This window comes from Cervus elaphus, chromosome 4 (genome assembly GCF_910594005.1).
Source record: "Cervus elaphus chromosome 4, mCerEla1.1, whole genome shotgun sequence".
NCBI lineage: Eukaryota > Metazoa > Chordata > Mammalia > Artiodactyla > Cervidae > Cervus > Cervus elaphus.
The window spans coordinates 53460871-53488428 of NC_057818.1; the positions used below are offsets into that span (position 1 = coordinate 53460871).

General features: G+C 59.0%; 2 protein-coding genes across 6 annotated transcripts; one reads left to right on the forward strand and one right to left on the reverse strand.

The window, feature by feature from the left end:
- KLC3 (kinesin light chain 3) lies at window positions 1-8716 on the forward strand. 3 transcript variants are annotated; one of them, XM_043899484.1, is made up of 13 exons: window positions 1-137; window positions 3888-4153; window positions 4677-4907; window positions 5223-5292; window positions 5732-5951; window positions 6334-6421; window positions 6501-6602; window positions 6905-7078; window positions 7688-7778; window positions 7852-7892; window positions 7975-8081; window positions 8220-8283; window positions 8492-8716. In XM_043899484.1, the coding sequence occupies exons 2-13, from the start codon at window positions 3896-3898 to the stop codon at window positions 8561-8563; spliced, it is 1518 nt and encodes a 505-aa protein (XP_043755419.1). In that variant the 5' UTR covers window positions 1-137; window positions 3888-3895; the 3' UTR covers window positions 8564-8716. The 3 variants fall into 3 exon arrangements, with proteins under 3 accessions (XP_043755419.1, XP_043755418.1, XP_043755420.1); XM_043899483.1 differs by lacking the exon at window positions 1-137 and adding an exon at window positions 384-470; XM_043899485.1 differs by lacking the exon at window positions 1-137 and adding an exon at window positions 3444-3549.
- ERCC2 (ERCC excision repair 2, TFIIH core complex helicase subunit) lies at window positions 8368-23709 on the reverse strand. Of its 3 annotated transcripts, none has more exons than XM_043899481.1 (23): window positions 23587-23709; window positions 23173-23272; window positions 21422-21499; window positions 21278-21340; window positions 20983-21096; window positions 18597-18713; window positions 18398-18490; window positions 17969-18092; window positions 17789-17885; window positions 17571-17704; window positions 17318-17486; window positions 15316-15434; window positions 12941-13010; window positions 12782-12851; window positions 12587-12688; window positions 11567-11630; window positions 10957-11078; window positions 10195-10287; window positions 10026-10098; window positions 9753-9823; window positions 9522-9704; window positions 9282-9425; window positions 8368-8916 (listed from the first exon to the last, which is right to left on the reverse strand). In XM_043899481.1, the coding sequence occupies exons 1-23, from the start codon at window positions 23589-23591 to the stop codon at window positions 8824-8826; spliced, it is 2298 nt and encodes a 765-aa protein (XP_043755416.1). In that variant the 5' UTR covers window positions 23592-23709; the 3' UTR covers window positions 8368-8823. The 3 variants fall into 3 exon arrangements, with proteins under 3 accessions (XP_043755416.1, XP_043755415.1, XP_043755417.1); XM_043899480.1 differs by having other exon boundaries at window positions 18398-18514; window positions 23587-23707; XM_043899482.1 differs by having other exon boundaries at window positions 9522-9665; window positions 18398-18514; window positions 23587-23705.
- Window positions 23710-27558: the final 3849 nt, after the last annotated feature.

Genomic DNA, 27558 nt, shown 5'->3' on the forward strand with positions numbered 1-27558 from the left:
TCACCTGCGGGGCGGGGCTCCAGGCCGACCCGCCCCCCAGAGGAGCCGCCCGCGGCCGGAGACTCCGGGCGCAGCTGCGGGCGGCGGGCGTGCGTGCGCAGCGCGGAGAAGCGGGACCTGGAGCCGTCCGCGGTCAGGTGGGCGCCGGGAGTGCGGGGTGGGAGTCCCGGGAGCCGAGAGGATGGAGGCGGGGGCAGAGGGTGTGGGTTGGGCCTGGCACACCTCTGGGACCGCTGGCCTGGAGACGGGGACGGCCTTGGGGTCCCTGGACGCCCCCTGTCCCGCCCTAGGGCCCCCCCGGCTCTGGAGTCCCCGCTGGGACCGCGCCCCCTCTCTCGGGGCGCAGATAAACAGGCGCGAGGACGGGGCGGGGCCTGGGAGAGGGAGGGGGCCCTTGTGACGGCCAGGCCGGCTGGCAGGCTGGCGGGCTGTGAAACCGGGGTGCGCGGGGCTCAGCCGGCCGGCCAGGGGTAAGTTGGGTGGTTTGGGGAGAGGGCCGTACACTCCCGCCTGAAAGTGTATATGTGTGTGGAGATTGGGCGTGCGTGTGCACGAGAGATGGTGTCGGAAGCTCAGGTGTGTGTGATGGTGTCAAGCGGTGCGTACAGGTGTGGGTACAGGTTGATACAGGAGATGGCCTGTCCGTCTAGCCCTGCGGGGGCACCGAAGGACTGTGTGAATGATGTGAAACTTTCAGTGGTGTGAAAATGTGGGCGACCTCTGATGGTGAGTCTGTAATGCTGTGTGTGTGTGTTTGGCAGAGAGTTGAACTGTTTATAGGATTAGATATGTGACCAAGAAATTGCGTGGCCGTGGTTGTCTCTCTGACGGTAAGACTGTGGGGGAATGGCAGGGAGGTGTGTGCTGTGGGGTACGGGATGGTTGTGTGGAGTGTGACTGTGATTGTCGTGGTCAGCTGTGTGCTCATGCGCACCGGGCTGAGCAGGTGGAGGGGAGTGTGCTGTTTGGAGGACGTGTGAGGGTGGGAGACGTGTCAAGGACACAGTCCGAGTGATGCGTGGCTGTGCTCGAGCCGTGCATGTCGCTGTGAGCGGTACTCTATGAGGCCGTGTCTTGAACAGTCGACTCAGCTGTTCGAGGTTGTGCATGATGTGTAGGTGGTTGTATACGTGAATAAGGGTCGTGGTTAAGATGACTCAATGAACTGGCATGGTTGTGAGTTGGATCATTTATAGGACTTGCATGTAAGGTGTGAAGCTGTTAGTAAGTCTGATGTGAGGTATGTACACACACGTACAGCGTACACAGAGATCAACATGTGCGTAAAAATATATACATAGGGAAAGAGGGAGATTGGGGGTGGAGAGCCTGCAGTGTATAAAACCCACAAGGTTACACACCTGCCCTTACTCTGTGTCTGAGTGGATGTGATTGTGAGCATGTGCCCAGGTGCAGAAAGCCCTGGGCTGCTTTAGGGGATGCCATGGCCGGAGTGAAGTCAGCCTGCGAGTCTGTGCACGAAAACATGGAACTCCGTGTGTCTCCACCGCCATCTGTGCCGTGGGCACCCGCTTGTGAAGGTGGAAGAGCCAGCATCAGGTCATTCGCACATTTCGTGTGTGAAACTCTAGTGTGTCTGTGTGCGAGTCCCCGGCTGGCCAGGCAGGGGCGGTGGAGGAAGCCGGGAGGAATGATGATGGGTCCACCATGAGTCCTGGGAGCCGGCGAGGGAGGCAGGCAGGCCTGGGAGGGAGGGCTGGCTGCCGGCAGGGTGTGGGGGTGTGGGAGAGGGCATGTGTCACGCGTAAATGTTCAAGGAGACAGCCCGAATGGGACTGATTTGGGATTTAGTTACATTTTCGCAAGTCAAGAGGGGTGAGGGAAGAGACGGTTTATTTGTGTGTTGGCTTTTAGTTTTTACATTTTTATTGATTCAGAGCATTGTGTTAGTTTCAGGTGTAGAGCAAAGTGATTCGGTTGTATTTTATCTTTATTTTTCACATTGTTTTCCGCTGTAAGTTATGATAATATATTGAGTATAGTTTCCTGTGCTATGCAGTAGATTCTTGTTGGTTATTGATTTTACATAAGTATATGTTAATCCCAAACCCCTAATTTATCCCTACCCCCTGCCCCCTTTGGTAACCATATGTTTCTTTTCTGTCTGGCATTTTATTTCTCTTTTTTTATTGTTTTATTTGCTTTTGGCTGTGCTGGATCTTCCTTGCTGCGTGGGCTACTCTAGTTGTGGTGCATGGGCTTCTCGTCGAGGTGGGCTCTCTTGTTGCGGAGCACAGGCTCTGGGCGCTTGGGTTCCATGGTTTCAGCTCCCGGGCTCTAGACTGCACGCTCAGTAGCCATAAGGCACCGGCTTATTGCTCTGCGGCATGTGGGATCTTCCTGGACCAGGAATTGAATCTGTGTCTCCTGCATTCTCAGACAGATTCTTTACCACTGAGCCTCCAAGGAAGCCCATGGCGTTTATTTCTGAAAGGAAAATGTACCTGTGTGTTGGGTTGTGTGTTTCAGAGGGGAGTGTATGTGTGTTGTTTATTTTCCTTTTTTTTTTAAAAATGTTTGTTTATTTGTTTGGTTGTGCCGGGTCTTCATTGCAACACCCGGGATCATTAGTTGCAGCATGTGAGATCTAGTTCCCTGACCAGGGATCGAACTCAGGCCCCCTGCTTTGGGAGCATGGAGTCTTAGCCACCAGGAAAGTTCCTACATATGCTATTTCTGAAAGAAGAATATATGTGTGTGTGTGCGCCTGAGTTAGTGTGCTGTAGTAGGTTGTATTTTGAAAAGAAAACGCGGATGTGAGTGGGTGTGTTGAGTTGTATTTTTAAAAGAAAGTGTGTGTTGTATTTCTGAAAGGAGAATGTGTATTGTTGTTTTTCTGAGATGGAGTGCGTGTAGAGGCATATTTCTGAGAGTGTGTCTTGTGTTATATTTGAAATAAGGAAGCGTATGTGTTATATATCCGAGAGGAGAATGTGTATAGTGTGGTTTTAAGAAGGGAGGGTGTGCGTATGTTGAGGTCCGTTTCTAAGAGGGGAGTGTGTGTGTGTGTGTCCCAGAGACGTCGTCCCCAGCATCGTTGACCTTGTCACCCCCATACAACCCCATGCAGTCCCACGTGTGAGACCCTCCCCCCCACCCGTTACCGTCCGGGACTCAGACCCTCAGCTGGCACACGGCCCGTGTGAGTCCCCTGGGCCGCACGTGTGTCCCGGCACGCCTGGGGCTGGCCGGGCCTGTCTGCAGTGAAGGGTGGAGCTGATTTCCTCTGGTCTGTCAGCTCTTCGGGTCCCCAGGAGTCGCCACATGTGGGGACCCTCCCTGACCTCCCCAGGCCTCCTCGGCTTCGCGCAACCCAGCCCCGTGGCCCTCTGCTCTGCCCCACCCCACCCCCAGTGGTCTGACTGGTTCCCAACAAAAACACCCTGAGAGTGAGCTCACGGAGAGGCTGCCGCCTCCACACGTCCCGCCCCACACGCCCAGCTGGGGAGGGCACCTCCGGTCTGGGTCACACAGCCGGGCCGGCCGGGCCAGGGATCCGGGGTCCTTGGGGTGGGGAGGGCTGACCAGGTGAGCTGAGGGCAGGTGGGCGGCCGCGGGATGGCTGCTTGGTCGCCTGGGTTAGTTCCACATGGGAAGGTTTGGGAGTTGTCCTCGGGGCCGGGCCCGGCGCTGAGGACAGGCGAAGGAGACCAGAAAGTCTCCAGCTGCGGGCTCGGCAGGATGGGCGTGGGACAGGTTGCCGGCTGCAGTGAGGAAAGCGTGGAGGCAGAGGGCTGGCTGGGATGGGCGGATGGGGCGATGGCTGGGAGGGGACGTGCGGCCCAACAACACAGAGGCCGAGGGGCTGGCTTGCCCAGCCCCGGCAGTGACCACCAACCCTGCACCCCGGTCCCGGTCACCCCCAGGAGCAGCCATGTCCGTGCAGGTGGCAGCCCCGGGAGGCGTGGGGCTGGGCCCGGAGCGCCCAAGCCCTGAGGAGCTGGTGCGGCAGACGCGGCAAGTGGTGAAGGGGCTGGAGGCCCTGCGGGCAGAGCACCGGGGCCTGGCCGGGCACTTGGCGGAGGCCCTGGCGGCCCAGGGCCCGGCGGCTGGCCTGGAGCTGCTGGAAGAGAAGCAGCAGGTGGTGAGCCACTCACTGGAGGCCATCGAGCTGGGGCTGGGCGAGGCCCAGGTAGGTGTGAGGGGCGCACTGTCTGCGGGGGTGTGGCTCAGGCCTGGGGGGTCGCCCAGAGGTGAGGGGCCAGGAGTGCTGGGGTGCGGTCTCGTTGAAAGGGGGCCTAGGGACACCCAGCCCGGGACAGGGAGCCTCTAGTCCCGAGATGGGATCCCTAGCCTGCAGTTGTGGGGGGTTTCCTTCTGTGTGACAGGGACCCCTGAACCAGGTAGGGTCCTTCCATAGAAGGGTGGGTCCTGGGCAGACTTCGGGGCTGCCCAGGTGGGATATGACGTGTCCCTGTGGTGTGATCTGTGTGTCTGGGTGAAATGGGAGGGAGTGGCTCCCCCAGCAGAATCGGGGTGTGACCCTGGGACTCGCCAAGCATCCCTGGAGCCAGATCGGAGGGCTCTCTGTAATCTGGGGGACGCTGGGGAGAAGGGGATGCTCTGGCTTGATTTGAGGCCCTGGGCTGGGTCGGGGGCCGTCTGGCAGGGTCGGGGCCAGGCCTCTGACTCGCCGCCCCCCGCCCCCCGGGCAGGTGCTGCTGGCGCTGTCGGCTCACGTGGGCGCGCTGGAGGCGGAGAAGCAGCGGCTGCGGGCGCAGGCCCGGCGGCTGGCCCAGGAGAACTCGTGGCTGCGGGAGGAGCTGGAGGAGACGCAGCGGCGGCTGCGGGCCAGCGAGGAGGCCGTGGCCCAGCTGGAGGAGGAGAAGAGCCACCTGGAGTTCCTGGGACAGCTGCGGCAGTATGACCCGCCCGCGGAGAGTCAGGTGCGGCTGGGCCGGCGAGGCGGGGGCCCCCCGAAGGGCCCCCTGACCCTCTGCAGAGCCCCCACCTTCAACGGTTCCCTGGCCTTCCTGGAAGCTCCGAAGAACCCCCCCCACAAATCCCAGACCCACTGGAACTTACTCAGAAGCCCGCCCCAAGCCCAACTGCCCCACAAAGCCCCAGGATGCTCCACAAGCCCTCAGGAGACCCCTGGGACCCATGCCCACCACCTCCCTCCAACCCTGGGGTTCAGGACCCCTGTCTTGGAGTCAGACTCCCAAGCCCCGTGACGCCCCACTTTCCTCCTCTCTCTGCAGCAGCCCGAGTCCCCCCCTCGCCAGGACAGCCTGGCCTCCCTGTTCCCCAGTGAGGAGGAGGAACGGAGAGGTGGGTGCGGGGCTCAGCCATGGAGGACGGGAGGCCGAGGCTGGGGAGGGGGCATCTGAGTCACTGGACCCCGAGGTCTCTGGGGAGGATGGGGCAGGTCAGGGCTGGGTGTCAGGAGGGTGAAGCAGGTGGATGTGGGTGTTTTTGGGGCGGGGGGCGGTGACAGGGGGCAGGTGAGGCTGGAAAAGCTGGAGACCAGGCCTGTCATGGTGACCACAGTGCCAGGAACCCGGCGGCTGCCGTGCATCCGTCCCACAGGCCAGGCCCCCTCCTATGGGCCAGTGAGAGGCCTGGGACTCCCATCTCAGGAGCCAGTGCGGGGGCCCGTGGTCCCAGGGGCCAGCGAGGCGGCGGTGGCGCTGGGGGGGGACGTGTCCCCTTCTGTGCGGGCTGGGGGAGCAGGAGGCCTGCAGTGACTCGGTGCCCCGCGCGCCCCCAGGTCCCGAGGCAGCGGGGGCCGCGGCGGCCCAGCAGGGCGGCTACGAGATCCCGGCCCGCCTGCGGACCCTGCACAACCTGGTGATACAGTACGCGAGCCAGGGCCGCTACGAGGTGGCCGTGCCGCTGTGCCGGCAGGCCCTGGAGGACCTGGAGCGGAGCTCGGGCCACTGCCACCCTGACGTGGCCACCATGCTCAACATCCTGGCGCTGGTGTACCGGTGGGGGCCGCCGCCACTGCACGGGGGAGGGGGGATGTTGTTGGGCAGAAGTGGGGGGCCCTGGTGTCCTGCTCTACAGCACAGGGTACCCGCAGGGGTGGGGCGGAAGGGGATGGAGATCTGGGGAGACCCCCGAGACTCGGGCAGAGGAGTCAGTGTGGGCAAGAGACCCCCAAGAGTGGGGCGGAGGCCTGGGGCAGCAGAGGCTTGGCAGCCACCTGGGCATGCAGGGGCCCTGTACCAGATCTGGGAGGTGTGGGGACACCCAGAAGGGACCCCCGGGGGACGCCACCCACTCTCAGTTCAGCCAGCTCCTGGCCTGCCGGCGTCAGCCCAGCCCAGGGCCCTGGCCTAACCCCCTGCCCCCGGGGCTGCTCCACAGAGACCAGAACAAGTACAAAGAGGCCACAGACCTGCTCCACGATGCCCTGCAGATCCGGGAGCAGACGCTGGGTCCCGAGCACCCTGCGGTGAGTGGGGGCCCGGGAGGGGGAGCAGGGGGGCTGTGGGCTGGGCATCCCCACCCCTGACCCCCTCTACACCCCACAGGTGGCCGCCACCCTCAACAACCTGGCCGTCCTCTACGGGAAGCGCGGGCGTTACCGGGAGGCGGAGCCCCTGTGCCAGCGTGCCCTGGAGATCCGGGAGAAGGTACTGCCCAGCCCGGCTCCTGTGGGGCCCCCATCCCACACAGCCCTTCCCCTCTGATCCTGAAGCACTCGACTCTGTGGCTCTGGCGTGACCCTGACTTGTTCTCGTGACCCCGGACCTTTCGTGCCCTTTCCCATGTGATGTGAACCTGGAACCAGCTTGAACCTAGAGTGCCCAGTCCCCTGACTCACCACCCTTGACTCCAGCTACCAACTCATGAGCCTCGTCATGACGGCTGCTGGCAACACGTGGCCTGCCACCCCCAGATGACCCCAGATGACTTGTGACCCCGTGACCCCTAGGTCCTGGGTGCCGACCACCCGGATGTGGCCAAGCAGCTCAACAACCTGGCCCTGCTCTGCCAGAACCAGGGCAAGTTCGAGGAGGTGGAGCGGCACTACGCCCGGGCCCTGAGCATTTACGAGGCCCTGGGCGGGCCGCACGACCCCAACGTGGCCAAGACGAAGAACAACCTGGTGAGGGCCCCTGGGGGCTCAGGGGCTCCGTCCTGGGGCCCCAGCACCAGGCAGGTACCCATCGTCTGAGGGGGCCTTGCCCTGCAGAGAACAGGGGCCCCACCTCTGCCCAGCCCTTGAGGGTGCCCCACGGGGCAGGGCTTCCACACCAGTGAGGCTCCCCAGCTCAGAGGACGTGGAAGGGTCGGGAAACTGGCAGGCTGGTGGGGGCCAGAGAACAGCTCCGGGCAGAGAGGAGGCCGGAGAGACTGGCCAGAAGCAGAGAGCGTTTACTGAGCCAGGCTCCCTTCTCAGGACTTTGCCTGGACCGTGTCCTCAAGGGCCCTGCAAGGTAGGTGCTCCCACTGCCCCACTGTGCAGATGAGGAAACTGAGGCAGAGAGAGAGCTGTCGCTGGCTCACGGTGGAGTGGGGAGCAGGCCCCTGCTCAGAGCCAGCAGGTCACCTGCCCCGTGGGAAGTGGTGGACTCAGGCTCCAAGCCCACTCTGCAGGTGGCCGGGGGCCTGGAGTGCGGGGTGAGGCCAGGCTGCTTCCTGGGGGGCCAGGAAGGAGGTGCCGGGTGCGGCGCCTAGATGAGCCAGGATCACTCAGGCCGTGCCCTCCCCGCAGGCCTCAGCCTACCTGAAGCAGAACAAGTACCAGCAGGCGGAAGAGCTGTACAAAGAGATCCTCCGCAGGGAGGCCCTGCCTGCCCCGCTCGGTGAGCCCCCGGCCCCTCCCCTGCCCCGGGGGCTGCTCAGCGTCCCCCCGACAATGTCCCCATCTGTCTCCAGGAGCCCCCAACACAGGCATCACCGGTGACGCACAGCAGCAGGTGAGGGCTTTGTGCGGGCTCCCGGGGGAAGGGGGCCCGGGTGTCAGGGGAGGCTGACCAGCGTCCCCGGCGCCCTCCCCAGACCCTTCGTCGGAGCAGCTCCTTCTCTAAGCTCCGGGAGTCCATCCGGCGTGGAAGCGAGAAGCTGGTCTCCCGGCTCCGAGGCGAGGGGGCGGCAGGGGCGGCCGGGTGAGTCCACCCCCTCCCCCTGTCCTGCTTGAGGACCGTGCGTGGCTCCCGTCTCCCCTGTGACACACACCAAGCCTGGTGCCAGAGTCTCCCAGGGTGGGAGCCAGACTCACTGGTGCCGCCCCCGTTCCTGGGCAGGATGAAGAGGGCCATGTCGCTCAGCATGCTGAACACAGATGGCTCAAGGGTGCCTGAGAACCAGGTGAGGGGACCCCTGGATCAGGGATGGGACAGGCCCAGAGGCCAGGGGGATGGTCAGGCTGGCATTGGAATGGACACCCAGACGTGAGCACGATGGGTTTTATTTGGGTAGATGCAGGAGGATGGGCAGACAAGTGGGCCGCTGGCGTAGCCCCGCTGCGCTGGGGCAGCCCCGTGTCCCGCCCTCACCCGCCCCTGCCTGTCCCCAGTTCCCCAGGCAGCACCTGAGCGAGGCCTCTCGGACCCTCAGCGCCAGCACCCAGGACCTGGGCCCCCGCTAGAGGCGACAGGACCACGTGGCTGCGGCTTCTCAGGAGGAGCGGGCGGGGTGGGCGAGGGCAGGGAGTCCTCTCCTCTCCCTGATGGCTTCCCACGGCTCCGGCCTCCCTGAGCTCCGCTCCCGAGATTAAAGGCTGTAGATCTGGCAGCTAGAAGGTCTGCCTGAGGTGTCCTCTGGGGACCTCCAGGCCTCTCCCGGAGGCCCCTCCGAGCACCGGGACCCGGGCCGGCTAAGGCTCGGGCATCACAGCCCAGCCTGGCGCTACAGCTGCTGGGCAATCTGCTCAATCCTCCGCAGCGTCTCCTCCGACTCCAGCTGCTCCAGGCTGAGCAGGGACAGGCCCAGCTGGTCCTCCTGTGAGTGGGGAGAGGGGGCATCAGCTGGCCCATATCCCCACACAGGGCTCTGGTAATGACAGGAGGTGCCACCCAGGGGCCCAGGACAGGATGCTTGAACTTGAAATGCCCAGTTAACTCGGGGCAGCCCATCCCTGTGAATGGAAGACGGGCCTAGGGAGGGAGGTGTCAAGAGCACCAGGTCTGAGCCAGAGAGGACTGGCCTTCCATGGGCCCCACGACCAGCTGGGGACGCCCTGACATCAGAGGCCCTCAACTCTCCCCCAGCAGCCAGGCATGGGTGGGGGGTGGCACGCACACAAACCTCCCTGTCTGAGGCAGGCTGGGTTTGGGGCTCAGGGGTCTTCCCGGAAGAGGGCTCACCCGGTGGAAGGGCTGTGCCATCTGCCTCAGGAAGTACTTGGCGACTTGGACCCCCTCGTCGACGGTCAGGTTGAGGTTGGCATCCGTGAGGTGCTCCTGGATCCACCGGGGCAGCTTCCCCCGCTTGTCAGCCCGAGCAAACCGCTGGTGGTGGTGAAGGTGTCAGGACCCTGGGCAGGGAGCCCAGGCACCCGCAGCCTGGTCCTCCCCCTCTGATTGGCGGGGGCCCCGAACCCACACCTTGTCGGCAAAGACCATCAAGCCATAGTCCGTCTTGCCCCTGATGGCCCGACCCACACACTGGGCGGCGTGGCGCATGGCGTCAAAGGTGAGAAAGTCATTCTCACGAATCTGGAACTGGTCCCGAAGGTATTCCAGCCGTGCCTGTGGGTGCAGAGATGGGGGCCAGGGCCCTTCCTCACACTAGCCCCAGGGGAGGCCTTCACGTCCGCCCGCCCCCGCGAGGCTCACCTTGAGAATGCGGCTCTGAGTGTAGACGTAGGGCACCCCAAACATGATGACGGCCCGCCCATAGTGGTGCACTGCGGGGTGAGGGGAGCAAGAGAGCTCACTGCGCGGGGCCCAGGGGCTCTTGCCGTCGGGAGGGGGTACCCAAGGGCCCTGCCGGGCGCCCAGGGATGGAGGGAAGGGGAGGCCCCTGTGTGTGCAAGGCAGTGGGTGGGTGAGGTTCCCTCAGGGAACAGAAATGGCCACGCAGGGGCGGGGAGGGCCGAGTCCACTCACCAAAGTCGATTCCCTCCGACACCTTGCCTCGGGCCACCGAGAGCAGGATGGCCCCGCGGCCGTTCTCGCAGGCCTGGGGAGGGGAGGCCAGGACACAGACGCATCACCGGGGAGCTGTGCCGCCTCTGGCCCCCTCTGCCCAGACTCCTCTTGTCCCCCCAGTACCCACCTCCTGGTACTTCTCCAGGGCGACGCTGGTCTCAGCCCCATCCTGGGTCTCGATGAAGAGCAGCTTGTTCCTCTGGATGTTCTCCAGGATGCCCTTCGGGGAGGACACAGGGAGATCAGAATGTGGGCGGCAGACAGTGGGTTCAAGGACGGAGCTGTCCTGCTTAAACTCAGCTCTGCCACTGACGCCCCTGCGACAGGCCACCCCTGTCCCCAGCCTCAGCCTGCCCTCTGGAGACCGGGGGAGGGTGGTGGCAGGGTCCAGCCTCACTTCTTTGGAAAACCCTGTGATCCGGGGAGGGAACCAATTGCCATCTTTTGGACAAGTGGGGCAGGCACGTGGCCCAGGGTGACCAATCGGTATGCTCCACCCCCAGCTGGTGATTGGTGGAGAGGCTGATGTAGGCCAGGCAGAGCCAATCAGAGGCTGCCTTGAGCGTTCACATTTGATACTGAAATAGATCCATGGTTCTGACTACAGCCTACCCAAAAGAGCAAAGAGGGAACCAGGAACCCCGCAGGTGGGGTGTGGTCAGCCTCTGAGGGGCACGCCTCTGGGGAAGGGGCCCAGCGAGGCCGCTGATGTCCTAGTTCTTAACCTGGATGTGGGGGCACAGTGAACGCGGCTCCTTAAACTGCCCTGTGTGTTTTAGATACTGTCCTGTCACTTACAACACATGTCACCATCTAAAACACAAGAGGGAAGAAGCCAATAGAGGAACAGAGCTGAGAGGGTCCGTGCGCTGGGCGAGAGGCAGCGTACCTGCTCGTACCAGGAGGCCACGGTGCTCTCCATGTACTGGTAGCTGGTGAAGAAGGCCACGATGCCATCAGGGACCACGGCGGACATCTCCAGCAGGAGGTTTCCGTAGTTCCGGATCACCGCTGTGAGGGGTCAGAGATCAGACCGTCTCCTGACCTGGGTCCTCCTCCCCACTCCCCATCAGAGCTTTTCTGTCTTAAACTTGGGGTTCCTAGGAACCCCACTGCCAGCTGTTCACATGGATTTGAATTCTCCTTCCAGAGTCATGGGAGGATTGTCCCTTGACCCACCAAAGTTAGGTGTGGCCATGTGACTTGCCACGGCCAGTGAAGAAAGGTGAGTCCAGGTGAGGAGCTTTCCGAGCCAGTGCACAACCCACCAGGACCCGTCCCGTCCCACCTCACCAGCACAGTGATGTGTCCGATGGTGGAGGTTCCCAGAGGGAGCGATCCGTGGCAGGCCCCCACCAACCCACAGTGGCATGTGGCATGGGCAAGGACTTCTGTGTGAAGCCACTTTGGTTTTTTACTGCATCCATGACCCAGCTCATGCTGACCGATCCACCTCCCCTCTTGGGACCCACACAAACCACCCTCCGTGGGAACCATACCAATATCTTCCCGGGTCTCAAACTTGGAGCTGATGGCCACCTGGTCATTGCCACGGCCGATGATCTGGAGAGGGCGAGAGAGGCCATGAGAAGCACACGAGCAGCAGCCACCCCGTGTGTGCTCGCGGGCTGCGGGCTTTTAATAGACACAGTGTCACCAAGTGAACCCTCAGCTACCCTCTTATCTGCGGGGTGCAGATGAGTGACCTCAGGCTCACAGAGGGCGAGTCGCCCGCCCAAGGTCACCCAGCAAATAGACCACAGAGATGGAACTGACCCCAAGTCTGTCTGTGTGTCTCACCAGCAAGGACCCTCTAGTCTGCCCCAGCCTCCAGCCAGGTGGTTCCAGGAAGCTGCCCCTCACCCCACAGGCAAAATCACAGAAGCACCGTGTGTGGAAGGTCCGCACCAGCCCAGGGCAGCTCCGAGAGCCAACACCCTCGGGAAGTGCCAGGCGCTTAAGTCCGGCACGGACTCATCTGGTAGCCAGAGCCGCCCTGCCCAGGGCTGGCTCAGCGTGCTGACAGGTCTCCGTGGTCTGACTCGTCAGCACGTCTCTGCTCAAATGTGATTTCCACTAGAGGGTTTGCTCAGACCCCTTGGGAGTGTTTCAAGTCTGGAAAATTCTCAACTCTAAAACACATCTGCCCAGCAGCTTCAGAAACGGGACTGAAGGCCCATGTTAACGAGGTTCATTTTACAGAGAAGAGGACCGAGGCTGACTGGCAGGGTCACTTAGCAATGTCACTGCCAGACGATGGGCCAGGCAAAACCATGGTAAGCCAAGTAGCAGGCCCTGGGCCATGAAAGCCTTTCACACTCACTAAATCCCCTCAGCCACCCTGGGAGATCAGAGAGGGGGTGTTCCCATTTCACAGATGAGAAAACTGAGGCTCGGGGAGTCAAACTCAAGCCCAGGTCCGTCAGAACCCAGAATCCGTGCCCTCAGCTGCCTGAGCAGTGGAGAGAGGAAGGGCGGCCCTCACTCCCACCACCCTCCCCGTCACCTCCCCAACGCACCATGGGGCAGAGGCAGACCCGGGCCAACGTCATGGTGAAGGTTGCCATGGTGACGGGATGGAAGTCCAGGATCTTGGGGTAGATGTCCAGCGGGGACAGTGTCTACAGCGGGGACAACAGAGGGATCTCAGCAGGACTTGGCAGGAATCAGGAGCCCCCTGGGGAGGGCTGGGGGCCAGAAGGGAGGGTCCTCACCCCGGATGTGATGATAACTGACTGGAAGCGCTCGAACACAGGTTTGATGGCCAGCGAGGCATCCATGCAGCTGTGAGGAGCAGACCAGTGTGGTTAGGGCCAGGCTGCAGGGGCCGGGCCCCTGTGGTCTGCTGACATCCCCCTGGGGTGGGATCTCACCTGAAGTGCAGGATGGGGTTGGCAATGGTCGGGGTCCTGTCGTCGAAGGGCTCGATGATGATGGTGAAACCTACAGGGCGCCGGTGAGACTCCTTGAGCACCAATCATGACTCGGTCCACTCCCCCGCACCCCCACCCACGGCACTCGGCCACCCCGCCCCCCACTTTCTCCCTCCACTCCAGTCCCCCTCCCCTCACGTTCCTCAGTGAATGGGACCAGCCATCAGCAGACCAAAGCTACGATCCAGGCCCGAGTCCAATATATACCCCAACCTGCCCACCCCTCCCCCTGGGCTGACACCTATGCGAATGTTCACAGAGGACCCTGAGTCGGGCACCAAAGGCTCACCCCTCACCCTCCGGGGACCACGGGGGCCCGCCACACCCCTCCAGCCAAAGCCTCCAGCCTTCTCCCACCAGCTTTCTGTCTAAGCGGTCAGGAGGCCGGTCAGCTCTGCTCCAAAGTCCGGCTGCCCTCTGACCACTTTCCCTGCCCCTGCCCAGACCGGCCACCATCACCCCCTGCCTGGCCCACCACAGATGCTTCCTCATCCCCGCTCCCTTCACAGTGGCCAGAGGATCCTTGAAATCGAGTCAGGTCACATCCCTCCCTGCTCAGAAGCCCCCAGGGCTCCCCCCAACGTCCCTCCCAGGGTCCAGAACTGTCGGTGGGATCCTGCCACGCCCACCCCCTTTCCTCTGTGCTCATGGGCTTCCTGCCTAACTTTCAAAACCACCAGGGTCACAAAAAAAATCACAACCCCACCAGAGTCATTCCACCCCAGAGCCTTTGCACTTGCCCCACTGTCTGGAAAGCTTCCCTAGGCAGCTGGCTCCTGGTCATTCAGAACACAGCTCAAATGTCAGCTCCTCAGGAAAGCCACCCTGGTCACTGTGGACACTGTGTGCATGCTCCAACACAGCGACATGTTCGTTTCTCATGAAAACATCACGTTCTGGAATAATCTTCCTTACCCACGTTTATATCTTTGCTACCTGTCTTCCCCGCTAGAAATTCTGGGAGGTCAAGAATGAGGTCTTTCATGGTTCCTGCCACTTCCCCAGGGCTGGGTCTGGCCCATTTATTGAGCAAATAAATGAATGAACACATCCACATAATCGATTTCACTTAGTAAAGATTTTTTTTAAAATATCATCACATCCTCTGTGCCGAGCCCTGTACTAGGAACACAGCAGTGACTGAGAGCCCTGGCCTTGCCCTCTCAGGACTCACAGTCTGGGATGGGGACACAGCTGTCCCCAGAGTGACCACTCTGAGTGGGCAAGGCTGGGACAGGGGAGCCTAAAGGAGGGGGCCTGGCCCAGCCTGGGAGCCAGAGGAGCTTCCTGGAGGAGGAGGAGACGCCTCTCCTGAGCCAAGAACTGAGGGGTGAGGGGGGAGAAAGCTGGGAGGATGGGGAAGGCTGTTCCAGGTACAAGAATGTGAAGTGTCGGTAGACGGAGAAGTGGGGAAGAGAGGAGGACAGACAGACCGAGACGGGGGATGGGATGGACAGAGGGACAGAGGCAGAAGGAAGATTCCAGGGACACTTGCTGCCCATCGGCCCTGGGGTGGGGGACGGGCTATCTTCCTGCCAAGGCCGGGCCCGCCCGCGGGCCGTCAGACAGGCTGACCTAGTTTGTTGGATAGAGGAGTAATCCCCGGGGATGAGACGGAGCCCTTGGCAGCTTAAAGCTGCTGAGTGGGGGGCGGAACGCTCCCCTGTACCCTCCCAGCAGGCTGGGAATCTGAGCGTCCTCTCCTCCAGGCAACAAGTCCCGGCCTCTTCACCTCCCACCTCCCTCCAGCACCGCTCGCGCCCTGGCCCGGCCTCTGCCAGGAGAATCCTCTAAAGCGCAATCTGACCCTGCCTCTCCCTGTTCAGAACCTGCCATGGCTCCCCAGTGCCGCGAGGAGCAGAACGACCACCCCCTCACCCCGCCCCCCAGGGTGAATGGACCCCGCAGAACCTCTCCCGCCTCGTCTCACGGCACTGCCCACCCTCCTCCACCTGTGGCCAGAGGGAGCCTTTGAAAATAACCCATCTAAGCACAAGGCTCACTCACTCAAGGGCTGTTCATGGCTCCCCACTGCCCTCAAAATAAAGCCCAGGGCACTTCCCTGGTGGTCCAGTGGCTAAAATTCCCCACTCCCATTACCGGGGACCCGGGTTCAATCCCTGGTCAGAGAACTAGGTCCCATATGTCTCAACTAAAGATCCTGCAGGTCACAACTAAGACCCGGTGCGGCTAATAAATTTTAAAACAAATAAAGTCCAAACTCCAGAGCCCAGCCTGTCCAAGTCCCAGGGGCATCCTCTAGGCTCTGCCGGATCCTGATTCTGGCTGCAGGAGGCCGGAAGAGGCGCACTCACCCTTGGCGTAGGTGCTGACGAGCGTGGCGAAGTTAGCGAGGAGGGTGAGTGGGGAGAAGTCAGTGAGGTCTGAGATCTCCAAGGTGTGCAGAAGGGAGCGGAGGCGCTCGGCGCAGAACCTGGTGGGTTGGGGGGACGGGCAGGTGAGGGAGGCGGTGGCTGCAAGCCAGACAGCCCCCTCGTCACCGTCAGAGCACGTGCCCACACACCAACTCCCCAGCTGCCTGACAGTTCCAGGTCAGGGTCTGGGTCACTCTGTGTCCCTACCTCGTACCACTGCCCATCACGGGGGGCCGCAGCCACAGGAGGGTACACAGAACTATAATCTCACATCCTAGTCACCGCTCAAATTCTTAGATGGTAAAGAATCTGCCTGCAAGGCAGGAGACCCAGGCTCAATTCCTGGGTCAGGAAGATCCCCTGGAGAAGGGCATGGCAATCCTCTCCAGTATTCTTGCCTGGAGAATCCCATGGACAGAGGAGCCTGGAGGGCTACAGTCCATGGAGTCACAAAGAGTCGGACATGACTGAAGTGACTAACACTCCAGAGTCACACAGTCCTCACATGAGGTAACACTCTCCTACATAGGTTCTCAATCAAAGGGGGCGACCCACGACCACCCACAGCATCCCACGGTCACCATGTGAACCCTGCAGGGCCACACGGCCGTACACTCCCACCCAGAACCCTCAGGAGGTCTCCATCACAGTCACTGTCCTCGGTGACACAGCATTAGAGTTCCACACGCGCCCAGAGGATGGCCTCACACACCGGGCCCGACACACGCTCTATCAGCGGTGCACACGCAAGGCTGCCCAGCTCGAGGCAGGGGCAGGCCGCGGAGCGGGAGCACCCGGCTTTGGCACCAGGCAGACAGTCAAGCTTAAAAACCTGCCACCTGGGACTTTCCTGGCGGGCCAGTGGTTAAGACGCCCAATGCAGGGGGCTCAGGTTCAATCCCTGGTCAGGGGACTAGATCCCACAAGCAATCTGTCTTTCTATCTCCCAGGCTCGATCAGACGGCCCCTCTGTGTTCCCTCAGCCCCTAGGACTCCCCCCCAGCCCTGGACGGTCCCTGTCTGGGACAGGTCTGTCTCCCCAACTGGACTGTGAGCCCAGGAGGGCAGGGCCAGGGCCGTCTCTGCCACTACTGTGTCCCCAGGCAGGCCCTCGGAACACGGATCCTGCGACTCAGATCCGCTCTGTCCTCACAAATCTCTCCTGACGGTAGAAGGGTGAGGCCGCACCAAGGGCTCCCACCTCCTCAGCGGCAGAGCAGCCAGGAGCCTCAGAGCCCCACCGGCCGGGCTTCCGGTCACAACCACACACAGCGCCGTGTGGCTTCCCCTCCACGGGACACAGCGTCCTCATCGGCAGCACGAGGCGGGGACGCTGTGTTGAGTCCCCGGGACGTGGACCGTAAAGCGCTTGGCTCATCGTCAGCGCCCTAGACCGGGAGGGTTCCTGGGGCCGCTGCTTTGTCATTAAACCACCACAGGAACCTGGGAGTAAAGGGGCTGCCCCCCTACCCCTTGCACAGAGGAGGAAACTGAGGTTCAGAGAAGACCAGACTGATCCACACAGCAAAGGAAAAGCAGAGAAAGCTCCACCCCTGCTCCCGGGGCCCTCATCACCGCCCTGCCCCCAGACTGCACCGAGGGGCGGGCTCCTGCCCAGGGGCAATGAGAGGCACTGGCCGGAGGAAACAGGGAGTGGGGGGCCCACAGCATTTTCTCCCAGCTCCCACCCCGCTGGCCCTCATCAGGAGCCCCTCTCCAGGGCCGCTCCCTCCATGGTCTGGAGTGAGAACACCCTTGAGCACTGGCGAGGGCCCTGGGGTCTCGCCCCCCCAACCCCGCATACAGTCTTCCATCACACTCCCCGAGGTCAGTTCTCTGATCATGGCTACTGACACCGGTGACATGAGACCCCGGGCACCGACCCCCCACCCCCGCCGGGACCCCCCACGCCCAGCCCGGGGGTGGGGGTGGGGGGGCACACCTGAGGGGCTTGCGCTGGATGCACACGCGCTGGGCCAGGCCGCTGAGGAAGGCGGGCGGGCTCTCCTGGACCACGTGCTGCACCCGCAGGCGCCACTTGACGTACTCCAGCAGGCGGCGCAGGAAGCCCAGGAAGTGCTCGGCCGTGCGGATGGAGCCGGGCACCGCCTCTGCGGGGAGACGGGCTCAGCCAGGCACCAGGCGGGAGGTGGGGGGGGTGGGGGCGCGGGGGCGAGGCGGGGGGCGCGGCTCACCCTGCAGCACTTCGTCGGGCAGCACGGGGTTGGCCAGGTGGGCATCGGTCTCCCGGGCGGCGCTGGCCTCCCGCAGCCCCTCCACCAGGCGGCGGTACTCCTCCCGCAGCCGCTGCTCGTCCGTCTCCTTGATCCTGCAGGGAGTCGGGGTGTGGGAAGAGCTGGGCCACTTGGGGGGCTGGTCAGGCGCCAGGGTCTACGGGCCGGGGCACCCCCACCTGAGCACTGTCTTCTGCAGGGTCTCCAAGTTGGCCTGGCACCGATCCAGGGTGCGGCGGGTGAGGTTGACGCTCATGGAGTCGATGCAGACGTTGTCTGGGGAGAGGACTGGGCTCAGGCAAGCGGACGCCGCAGCAGCGGAGGGGCCGCCTCGCCTCCCCGCCCGGCTCCCTGCTCACCGATGTTGTGGGCCTCGTCAAAGACGACCACAGCCTTGCGGGCCAGCTCCTTGGACACCAGGTCGGCAATCTTGGGGTCCAGCAGGTAGTGGTAGCTGTAGACCACCACGTTGGCGTGCAGGATCTGGGGACCGAGGGGGCAGGGTCACCCCGGCCTGCCTGCCAGCGCCCACCCCCCGACTCGCTGCCCGGTGGGCTCCACCGTCCCTGGTCGCAGAGGTGAGGCAAAGAGAGGGACCCAGGCAGCTGGACAGACAGACACAGACATGCAGGCAGAGCGAGGAACAAACAGAAGTGAACAGGGAGAGACAGACTGACGAACAGATACAGGCACAGACCAATAGGGAGATCTCGGCAGGCAGGCAGGCAGGCAGGCGGGTGGGCAGCCTGTAACCCTCCCACCCGCCTGCGGCCGCAGCGCCTCCTCACCGAGTATCGGGCCAGGAAGTACGGGCACCAGCCCTGGCGCCGCCCCACGGCCTTCAGGTCGTCCAGGTTGTAGATCCCCGTCGGGAGCGGCACCTGGCGCCCATGGACATCAAACTCCTGGGGTGAGAGGGTGGCTGGGGGTCAGGGGGGTTGCCTGTGGCAACTCGCCCTCCCTCGCCCCCCGCTGCCCCGCAGGTACCTCGTAGAAGCGGCAGTGGGGCAGGCTGGAGTCCCGCTGGTACTGCGCCCGCACGTAGGAGGCCGTGAGGCTGTGGCATTTCCCGTCCACGTCCTTCCCAAAGCGCAGGGGCGTCACCTGCAGGCCGGGGAGCATCTTAGCACCGGGACAAGCCAAGAAGCCGGAGCACAGCTGGAACTCGGGGCTCAACACCTGACGGCTAGGGGGGGTGGGAGGTCACCCTGTGAGATGACCAGGGTGGGACCCGGGCGTTTGTGGAAAACTTGGCCTGAACCTGCTTCGTGATTAAACAGTTAAGGCACCTGCAAACTTACTGCAAGGATGCAAGAGTAGCCCAACTGTTGGGATCTTATTCTTTTTAACATGTTAAACCCTAGGACTTTCCTGGTGGATTAGTATCCGCCTGCCAAAGCAGGGGACACGGATTCGATCCCTGGTCCGGGAAGATCCCACATGGCGCGGAGCAGCTAAGACCGTGTGCCGCAACTGCTGGGCCCACGAGTCTAGAGCCTGTGCTCTGCCACAAGAGGAGCCACTGCAAAGAAAAGCACACACCGCAACGAGAGAGTAGGCCCTGCTCGCTGCATCTAGAGAAAGCCTGTGCGCAGCAACGAAAGCCCAACACGGCCAAAAATAAGTAATAAAACAAACAAAACACAATGTCAATTATACCTCAGATTTTTTTTTTTAACATTAAGGCTTGAAGAGCCTTCAGCATGTAGATTAAGGGTAATTGCTTTATCTTTTAAAATGCTACAACAGCCAGAAACCTCGGCAAGGTCTGAGAAGCAGAGGAGGTTCTGATCGCAGTTTGAGACCCTCCTTACCCCTGCCCTGCTCCGAACCCTCCGAGGCTCTGCTGGTGGCACCGTCACAGCCCAGGGCTGCCCTTCCTAGGAACGAAACCCTTCTCTCCCCAAAGTGAGGGCTCTGAGGCTGTGGGCCCCTCCCTCTCCCTCTCCCATTTCATCAGTTGCAAAGACTATGCTACTTCTTTCTCTTTCTTTACATTGTGTTACTATTATTTTTAAATAATAATAATGCCTTTACATTTTATTATTATTACTTTTAACAAGCAATACAGGGGCTTCTGTGGTGATCCAGGGTGAAGATTCTACACTGCCAATACAGGGGATGCAGGTTCAATCCCTGGTTGAGGAACTAAGATCCCACATGCCTTGGGGTGCAGCCAAAAGACAGTAAATAAAAATAGGTCCAAGTATGTCATATGAGGCACACAAGGTTAAATGTGTCATAGAGGCTCCCACAGAAAAGTATTTTAAAACTCTGAAAACCTTCGCTAGGACTGAAGCAGAGAGCTAATGGCAAATCTACTTTGAAAAACTCAATTCAGTCCAGATGAAGACTACAGCTATGCTGGTAAATCCTTCCAAGGCAGCAGGCCCATGGAAGGAAAATACTGAGATGGAAATATCTGGCACAACCTTTAGCCATATTATCCAGGTCACTATACAGCTCTGGAGACAACTAAGACACCACCCTGAAATATAGTATAATACTGCTTGAGTCCTTACCACATTTCCAGAAAACCTACTCCAGTTCATTAATTCTCGACTTCTTACTATCCTAAGGGGGCACAGAACCACCTTTAGAATGTGTTCTGGGCACACCCATGCATCGATTTACTACATGGTGCCTCTTCATTTATGGCTCTTAATTTAAAGTCCTAAGTCAAACTCTCATTTAAAAGCAAGCATCTCAAGGGACTTCTCTGGTGGTCCAGTGGCTAAGACTCCCAGCTCCCACTGCAGGGGCCCCGGGTTTGATTCCTGGTCAGAGAATTAGATCTTGCATGCTACAACTAAACCCAGAACAGCTAAGTAAACACATAAATATCAAGTGGCCTAGCACAGTTGGCCCTTCTGATCTGCAGTTCCACAGATACGAAGTGTCAACTCTACATTACATGACCTATACATTTTATAACTAGAAGTCTCTATTTTTTGACTGCTTCACCCATTTCACCCAGCCCCTACCTCCTTGCCCAATCTTATCAACAACGGTATGAAGCAGGTAATTAATTATCCCCATTTTACAGACAGGCGGACTGAGGCCCAGACAGCAGAAATCACCTATGCAAGAGTATATGGCTAGTACGTTTCAGAATCAGGAAACCAGGCCTGCCAAACTCCAGGAGCTACCTTTTCACCTCTCCAAGGCTGGGGGAAGTGGGAAGGCTTCCCGGAGGAGGTGTGCCTGAGCCATGAACAATGAGTTGGCACGTGATGAGTGAGAACAGAACTTTGTGCAGGGCCCCTGCGCATCTCCCTGAGAGGTCTGGTCTGGGTGGGGATCTGGAACTCCAGGTTGGACGGAAGTTTCCTCAACTCTGACACTTAGGGAGAGGGGAGGAATGAGCGCTCACCTCGGGATGAATGCACAGGTTCTTCCGGGAGCTCAGAGCCAGCCCCAAAAACGGCAACTTCTCACCCTCCTGTTTCTCATAGAAGCTGAGTAACTTTCGAAGCTCTTCAATCACCTGTTATAGTTGATGAGGGAGGGGGGAACTGGCCTCAATGAAAGCCCAAGCCCCTGTCCAGGCAGGCTCCAGCCCCTTCCCCAGCTTCTCACACGCCCAAAGCTATGATGGCAACCACCAGGGGGACAGATGAGTTAGGGGAGAGTGAGGGCGGGGGGCCCTGGGATGGCCCCGGGCTCACCTTCTCAATCTCAGGCACAGTCCTCGAGCAGTAGATGAGTTTAGTCACCTCCAGGGGATACGCCTGCCGACAACCACGGGCTCAGGCTCGGCCCCCGTCCAGCCTCCTCCCTCTGCCCCCTCGAGGGCCCGAGGAGTCACTTACCCGCTGGTATGCCATGATCAGGGCCAACAGAGACACTGTCTTCCCAGTGCCTGAGGGCATTTCCAGGACTCCATGACCCTGTTTGTGGTGGGCAGGAGGGACATGACACAGGCACTCAAAACTCCAGGGACACAGACTCTGGGACCCTCCCCCTAGAATGAAACCATCTTGGAATAACAGGACAACACAGTGATTAGAAATCTAGGCCCCAGGGGCAGTGGATTTGAACCCCACTTTTGCCACTTTTCTCTGAGGACTCTGTATCTCTAAAAACTGGCCTACAGTGGTGAGGACTCCAAGCTTTCACTACTGAGGGCCCAGGTTCAAACCCTGGTTAGGGAACTATGATCATGCAAGCCACGCAGTGCAGCCAAAAAAAAAAAAAATAGGGGTTGGGGGTCTAATAAGCTCTTCTTCATCACGTGACCATGAGGACTAGTGACAAACTGAGGGCTAAATATCTAGTACAGTATCTGATATGTATATATGCTAAGTCCCTTCAGTCATGTCTCTTTGCGACCCCATGACTGTAGGACTATAGCCTGCAAGGGTCCTCTGTCCATGGGGTTCTCCAAGCAAGAATACTGGAGTGGGTTGCCATGCCCTTCTCCAGGGGATCTTCCCAACCCAGGAATCTCCTGCATTGCAGGCAGATTCTTTACTGTCTGCACTACCAGGGAAGTTCTATCTGATATGTAGCGAGCCCTCTCTTTTAATTTATCAAGCACCCCATGGCACTTGACTCTGTGCCTGGCACTAAGAGTCTTACATCAGCGTATCTCAACCTCGACTCTCTTGACATTTGGAGGCCGGATAACATTTGACTGTGGGGTCTGTCCCCCACTGCAGCAGCAAATGTGGCCTCTATGTACTAGATGCCAGTTGCACCCCTACTCCACTAGTACTGACAACTGGGAATGTCTCCACACTTTGCTGAATGTCCTCTGGGGGTCAAAATGGTCCCCAGTTGAGAATTTCTGCCTTACTTAGTGAATTAACCCCTGCAGCCCTCGTTAATATGAAAGTGAAAGTAGTGAAAGTGTTAGTTGCTCAGTCCTGTCCGATTCTTTGCAACCCCATGGACTGTAACCCGCCAGGCTTCTCTGTCCATGGAATTCTCCAGACAAGAATACTGGAATGGGTTGCCCTTCTCTTCTCCAGGGGATCTTCCCCACTCAGGGATCGAATCCGGGCCTCTTGCATTGTAGGTAGATTCTTTACCATCTGAGCCACCTGGGATGCCCCATATTAAGCTGAGGTAGGTACTATTACTATGGTTATTTTACCAAGGTACAGACCGTGGAGGGGAGATTAAGTGACTTGCCCAAAGACACACTGCTGTGGGTAGCCAATTCCTGAGTCTCTATATACCTAAGCCAATCACCGAGCAGTTCAGCCTTTGATAAAGGTCAGCTGCAGCTATTTTTAATTACTATTATTTGAGATACCAAGTTTGGCAGCGCTGGCTATCACAAGGACCTCAGATTAAACTCTAGACCAGGGGTCCCCAACCTCCAGGATCTAATGCCTGATGATCTGAGGCCTAATGATATAATGCCTGATAGACCTGATAGAATAATAATAGAAATAAACTGCACAATGATGAGTTTGAATCTCTCCGTCTGCAAACTGTCTTCTCCCAAACTGGTCTTTGGTGCCGAAAAGGTTGGGGACCGCTGCAATCTCAGTCTTAGACGCGCGTGTGTCAGCCCCACCTGTCAGGTGGGCAGCGGCGGGCCCGGCCCACCCACCTTGGCATCCAGCGTGCGTTTGAGCTCCAGCATGTACGAGAACTGCTCCGGGTAGATGTAGTCGTAAGGGAAGTAGACCAGCAGCCCGTCCACGTTGAGCCTGGCGGCGGGGGCTGCCGGATCAGTCCCCCGTCCCCTCAGCCCCTCTCCAGCCCCCACACTCCCCTGCCGTCGGGCCGAGAGCGGTAACCGGCCGAGCACCGGCCGTGTGGTCCGTCCCGCACATCCCCCCAGTTCTCTAGGAACCTCCAGGTCCCTTCGGCATTCCCTCGCTGGACCTCCCCGCGGCTACCCCCACCCCAGCGAGGCAGCCTCCCTTCGCTCCGCCGGGACCCGAGGCCTGACCACGCGTCCCCGCATCTTCTGGACCCCAAAGCCCGCCCGCGAGCCGCGAACCCAGGGCCCCCTTCTCACTTCATGGCGCCGGTCGCGGCTTGAAGCGGCGTCGGCCCGCCTCCCTCATGAATATTCAGGAAAACAGGCTCCTCAGGGCATCCTCGAGGCGCTGCTCCACCTTCTTCGCGACGCCATTGGCTGAGCCTGCCGTCACTCCCCACTGGAGCGACGTCAGGCGGCACAGTGCGCGTGCGCACGGCAATTGCGGGAGGCGGGCTCCAGGAGAGGCGGTGCCGGAGGCATCACGAGGGATCGCCGAGTACCCAGAACAAAACGTTGATGGAAGAGAACTGAGAGAATCGATCTCATTCGCCGGCATTCGGTCTTCCTGCGTCTGTCCAGATTACTTGAGCAGCAAATGCATACTCAATTTTATTCTATTTTTGGTTTTAAGAGGTCCTCCTCCCCCCCCCCCCAAATTCAATAAAGTAACCAAGTCTAGAATGGGAGAACCCAGAGAGGGTCAGAGCCTGAGGGATCATAGAGGGCTTCTTGGGAATCTTCCCAACCCAGGGGTCGAACCTAGGTCCCCTGCATTGCAGGCGGATTCTCTACCATCTGAGCCACCGGGGAAGCCCTGTGCTATACATAGTCGCTCAGTCGTATCCGACTCTTCGCGACTCCATGGACTGTAGCCCACCAGGCTCCTCTGCCCACGGGATTCTCCAGGCAGGAGCTCCCAATTATCTGATGTCCCGTGTATTTGCGCTTCCTGACTTCCGATGCACGCAGTAGTAACCGCAGCTTGCAGCAAGCAGAAGCGAGCATCAGCTGGGAACAAGAGCTTAGTTCCCGATCAGGAAGTCTTAACCTCTAGACCTCAGAGGCCAGAGGCTAGGACCTGGATTCCCAGTCGTTGCCTGCCGTGTTAAGAAAGAATTCGGGGGAGGAGGCAGAAGGTAGAGAGAAAAGTAAAAAGTTTATTGGAAAAGAGTACGTGTAGAAAGACTCTGGGGTTACACCTTTGGGAAGTTTAAATCTGTTGTAAGGGGGCAGTTTTCCAGATCTTGGTCTTACTTCAGGCCAGTCATCTTGCTTTGTCCCCCCTCCCTCCACTGAGGTGCCCACTCACCCCTCAGCCAAGATGAATCAGGAGATGAAGTCTTCTGGAACCAGCAAGCCGCATTATGGCCTGGAATTATCCCCTGACTTTTGACACACGGGGAGCCTTTCTGCCGGCATGGTGTGTCTCCCTTGTTCCAGAAAGGGGGGTGGGAGCGGAGATCCCTTCATCCTCTACTCAAATAGTGTTTTGCCTCTCTTTGTCCTTGCCATGATTATTATCTTAAGGTGTTTACAAGAGACAAAGACGGGCTATTTACCCTGTATCTGTTGTTACTTCCACTTCTGAGGGCATACAGGAGGCTGGAAGTAAATGCCTTAACTGGAGCCCACCTATCTCCTGTCTCAGGAAATGCTAACAGAAGGTTAGTTGTGAGTATCCAGCCTGAAGCCCATTTCTTCCTGCCCCATGAAATGTAAAAAGGAGGCCAGTTGTAAATGTCTAAACTGGAGCTCGTCTATCTCCTACCTCATTCCCAGTTTGTTCTCCTGCTGAATGGTACTGCAAGGAGCATCACTGTGGCATGTCTTAAGGCTCAGGGTCCTGTGAACAACCTCACTAATTGGCTCAACACCCAGGCCACCGCCGCCACCATCACGAGTTCTACTAGCTCCCTAGCCCCTATTTTCAGAGACTTTACCTGACTTTGGAAGTATATTCTCATTTGTATGACTGTGACAGAACGTCCTTTTTTTAAATCTTTATTGGATTTGTTACAATATTGCTTTTTTTTTTTAATGTTTTGATCTTTTGACCCCAAGGAATGTGGGATCCTAGCTCCCCCACCAGGGATCCCTCACCACACCCCCTGCGCCAGAAGGCGAAGTCTTAACCACTGGACTGCCAGGGAAGTCCCTAAATGTCCTGTGTTGGTGTAAGGGTCATTATCCCCACTTTAGAGGTGAGGAAACTGAGTCTCAGAGCAAAACTTGCCCACGGCTTGACAGCTAGGCCAGGTGCGGCTCCCCATCCCTCCCTTAGCCCCACCCTGCCCTCTCTGGGTCATCGCCGTCTGGGATGGCTGTCTCCGCTACTGGACTGTGAGCCCCAAGAACGTAGGGCTGAGACTGTCTTGGTCACCAATCTGTGTGAAGAGTAAAGTAAAGAGTTGGACACAACTGAGCGACTAGACACAGTACATGGCATGCACAGAGCAAGGGCTCAGTGAGTACACGCTTACAGTCTGCCCTCCATATCCACCGATTCAGAAGCCACAGATGCAGATGAACTGTCCTAGGATATTTCTTTGTGGGGGTTCAGGATTCAGAGATTTTGGGTATCTGTGTGTGTGTGTGTGGAGGGAGGGTCGTCCAGAACCAGTCCCCTCCGCTTATACCAAGAGACAACTGTATTTTCAGTCTGCTGTTGGTCCTCACCGATAGTGAGGACCTAGTGTATTCCCTTCCTTAGAATCCATCAGTACAAGCCCAGGGTTGAGGGGAGGGCTTACTCAAGGGCATCAATACCAGGAGGCAGGGGTGATTGACAGCCATCTTAGAATGACCACCTCCTACCTGCTCCAGGCCTTTGTAGTTGCTGCTCCCCGTGTCTGGGAGGCTCTTCTCCCAGATCTCTGTGTGGCTTCCTTCCTCACCTTCTTCAAGCCTTTCCTGAATCTTCCTCAAGCATCCTTCTCTCAGCAAGACCTTCCCTGACTTCCCTATTTAAATTGCAATACAAAGCACAGCACACACTGGCTAGGCCAGATGATGGTCCCTGAATATCTCCCGGTCCGGATCCCTGGAACCTATGAATGTTCCTTCACGTGTGTCGACCAAAAAACAAAACAAAACACATAAGGTCCCAACTAAGAGTTTAGGGAATTCCCTGGTGGTCCAGTTTAGGGCTTCCCTGATAGCTCCGTTGGTAAAGAATCTGCCTGCAATGCGGGAGACCCCAGTTTGATTCCTGGGTTGGGAAGATCCACTGGAGAAGGGAAAGGCTACCCACTCCAGTGTTCTGGCCTGGAGAATTCCATGGACAGTCCATGGGGTTGCAAAGAGGCAGAACAACTTTCACTTCACTGGTGGTTTAGTGGTTAGAATTCTGTGCTTCTACTGCAAGGGGCCAATCAGGGAACTAAGATTCCTCAAGCTGCATAGCATGGCAAAAAAAAAAAAAGTTTATTTAGGGTCTTAAGAATTGCAGTTGGAGAGACACAGATTTGGGTAAAACTGAAGGAGTGTTCCAGAGAATACTGGAAGAAGGAGAAGGCAATGGCATCCCACTCCAGTACTCTTGCCTGGAAAATCCCATGGACGGAGGAGCCTGGTAGGCTGCAGTCCATGGGGTCGCGAAGAGTCGGGCATGACTGAGCGACTTCACTTTCACTTTTCACTGTTATGCATTGGAGAAGGAAATGGCAACCCACTCCAGTGTTCTTGCCTGGAGAATCCCAGGGATGGGGTCGCACAGAGTCGGACACGACTGAAGTGACTTAGCGGTAGCAGAAGGAGTATTCCAGGCTTCCCAGGTAAAGAACCTGGGCTAGTGGTAAAGAAGCTACCTGCCAATGCTGGGGACAATTGCAGGTTTGATCCCCGGTACAGGAAGGTTCCCCATGCCGCGGAGCAACTAAGCCTGTGCACAAATACCAATGCACTCTAGAGCCTGCAAGCCACAACTACTGAGCCTGCGTGCAAGGAGCTTACATTTTTGGCAGGTGTTCTGGATGCCTATGTTAAGACAATAGGTGATTAAAGGGTGAGGTTCTAGCCAGGCTGGGATGTGCAGAAGTCACACTTCCTCAGTGGCCTCCCATCTCCATTTTAGAGAGCTCTCTTAGCAATACTGACTGCATTTTTATTTTCCCCCTATGTAATGGCAAAAGGGAACTTGCAGGTGTGATGAAGGTGAGGGTCTTGAGCTATCCAGGTGCATCCTAAGTGTAATCAGGTGTCCTCATAAGAGGGAGATTTGACAGCCAG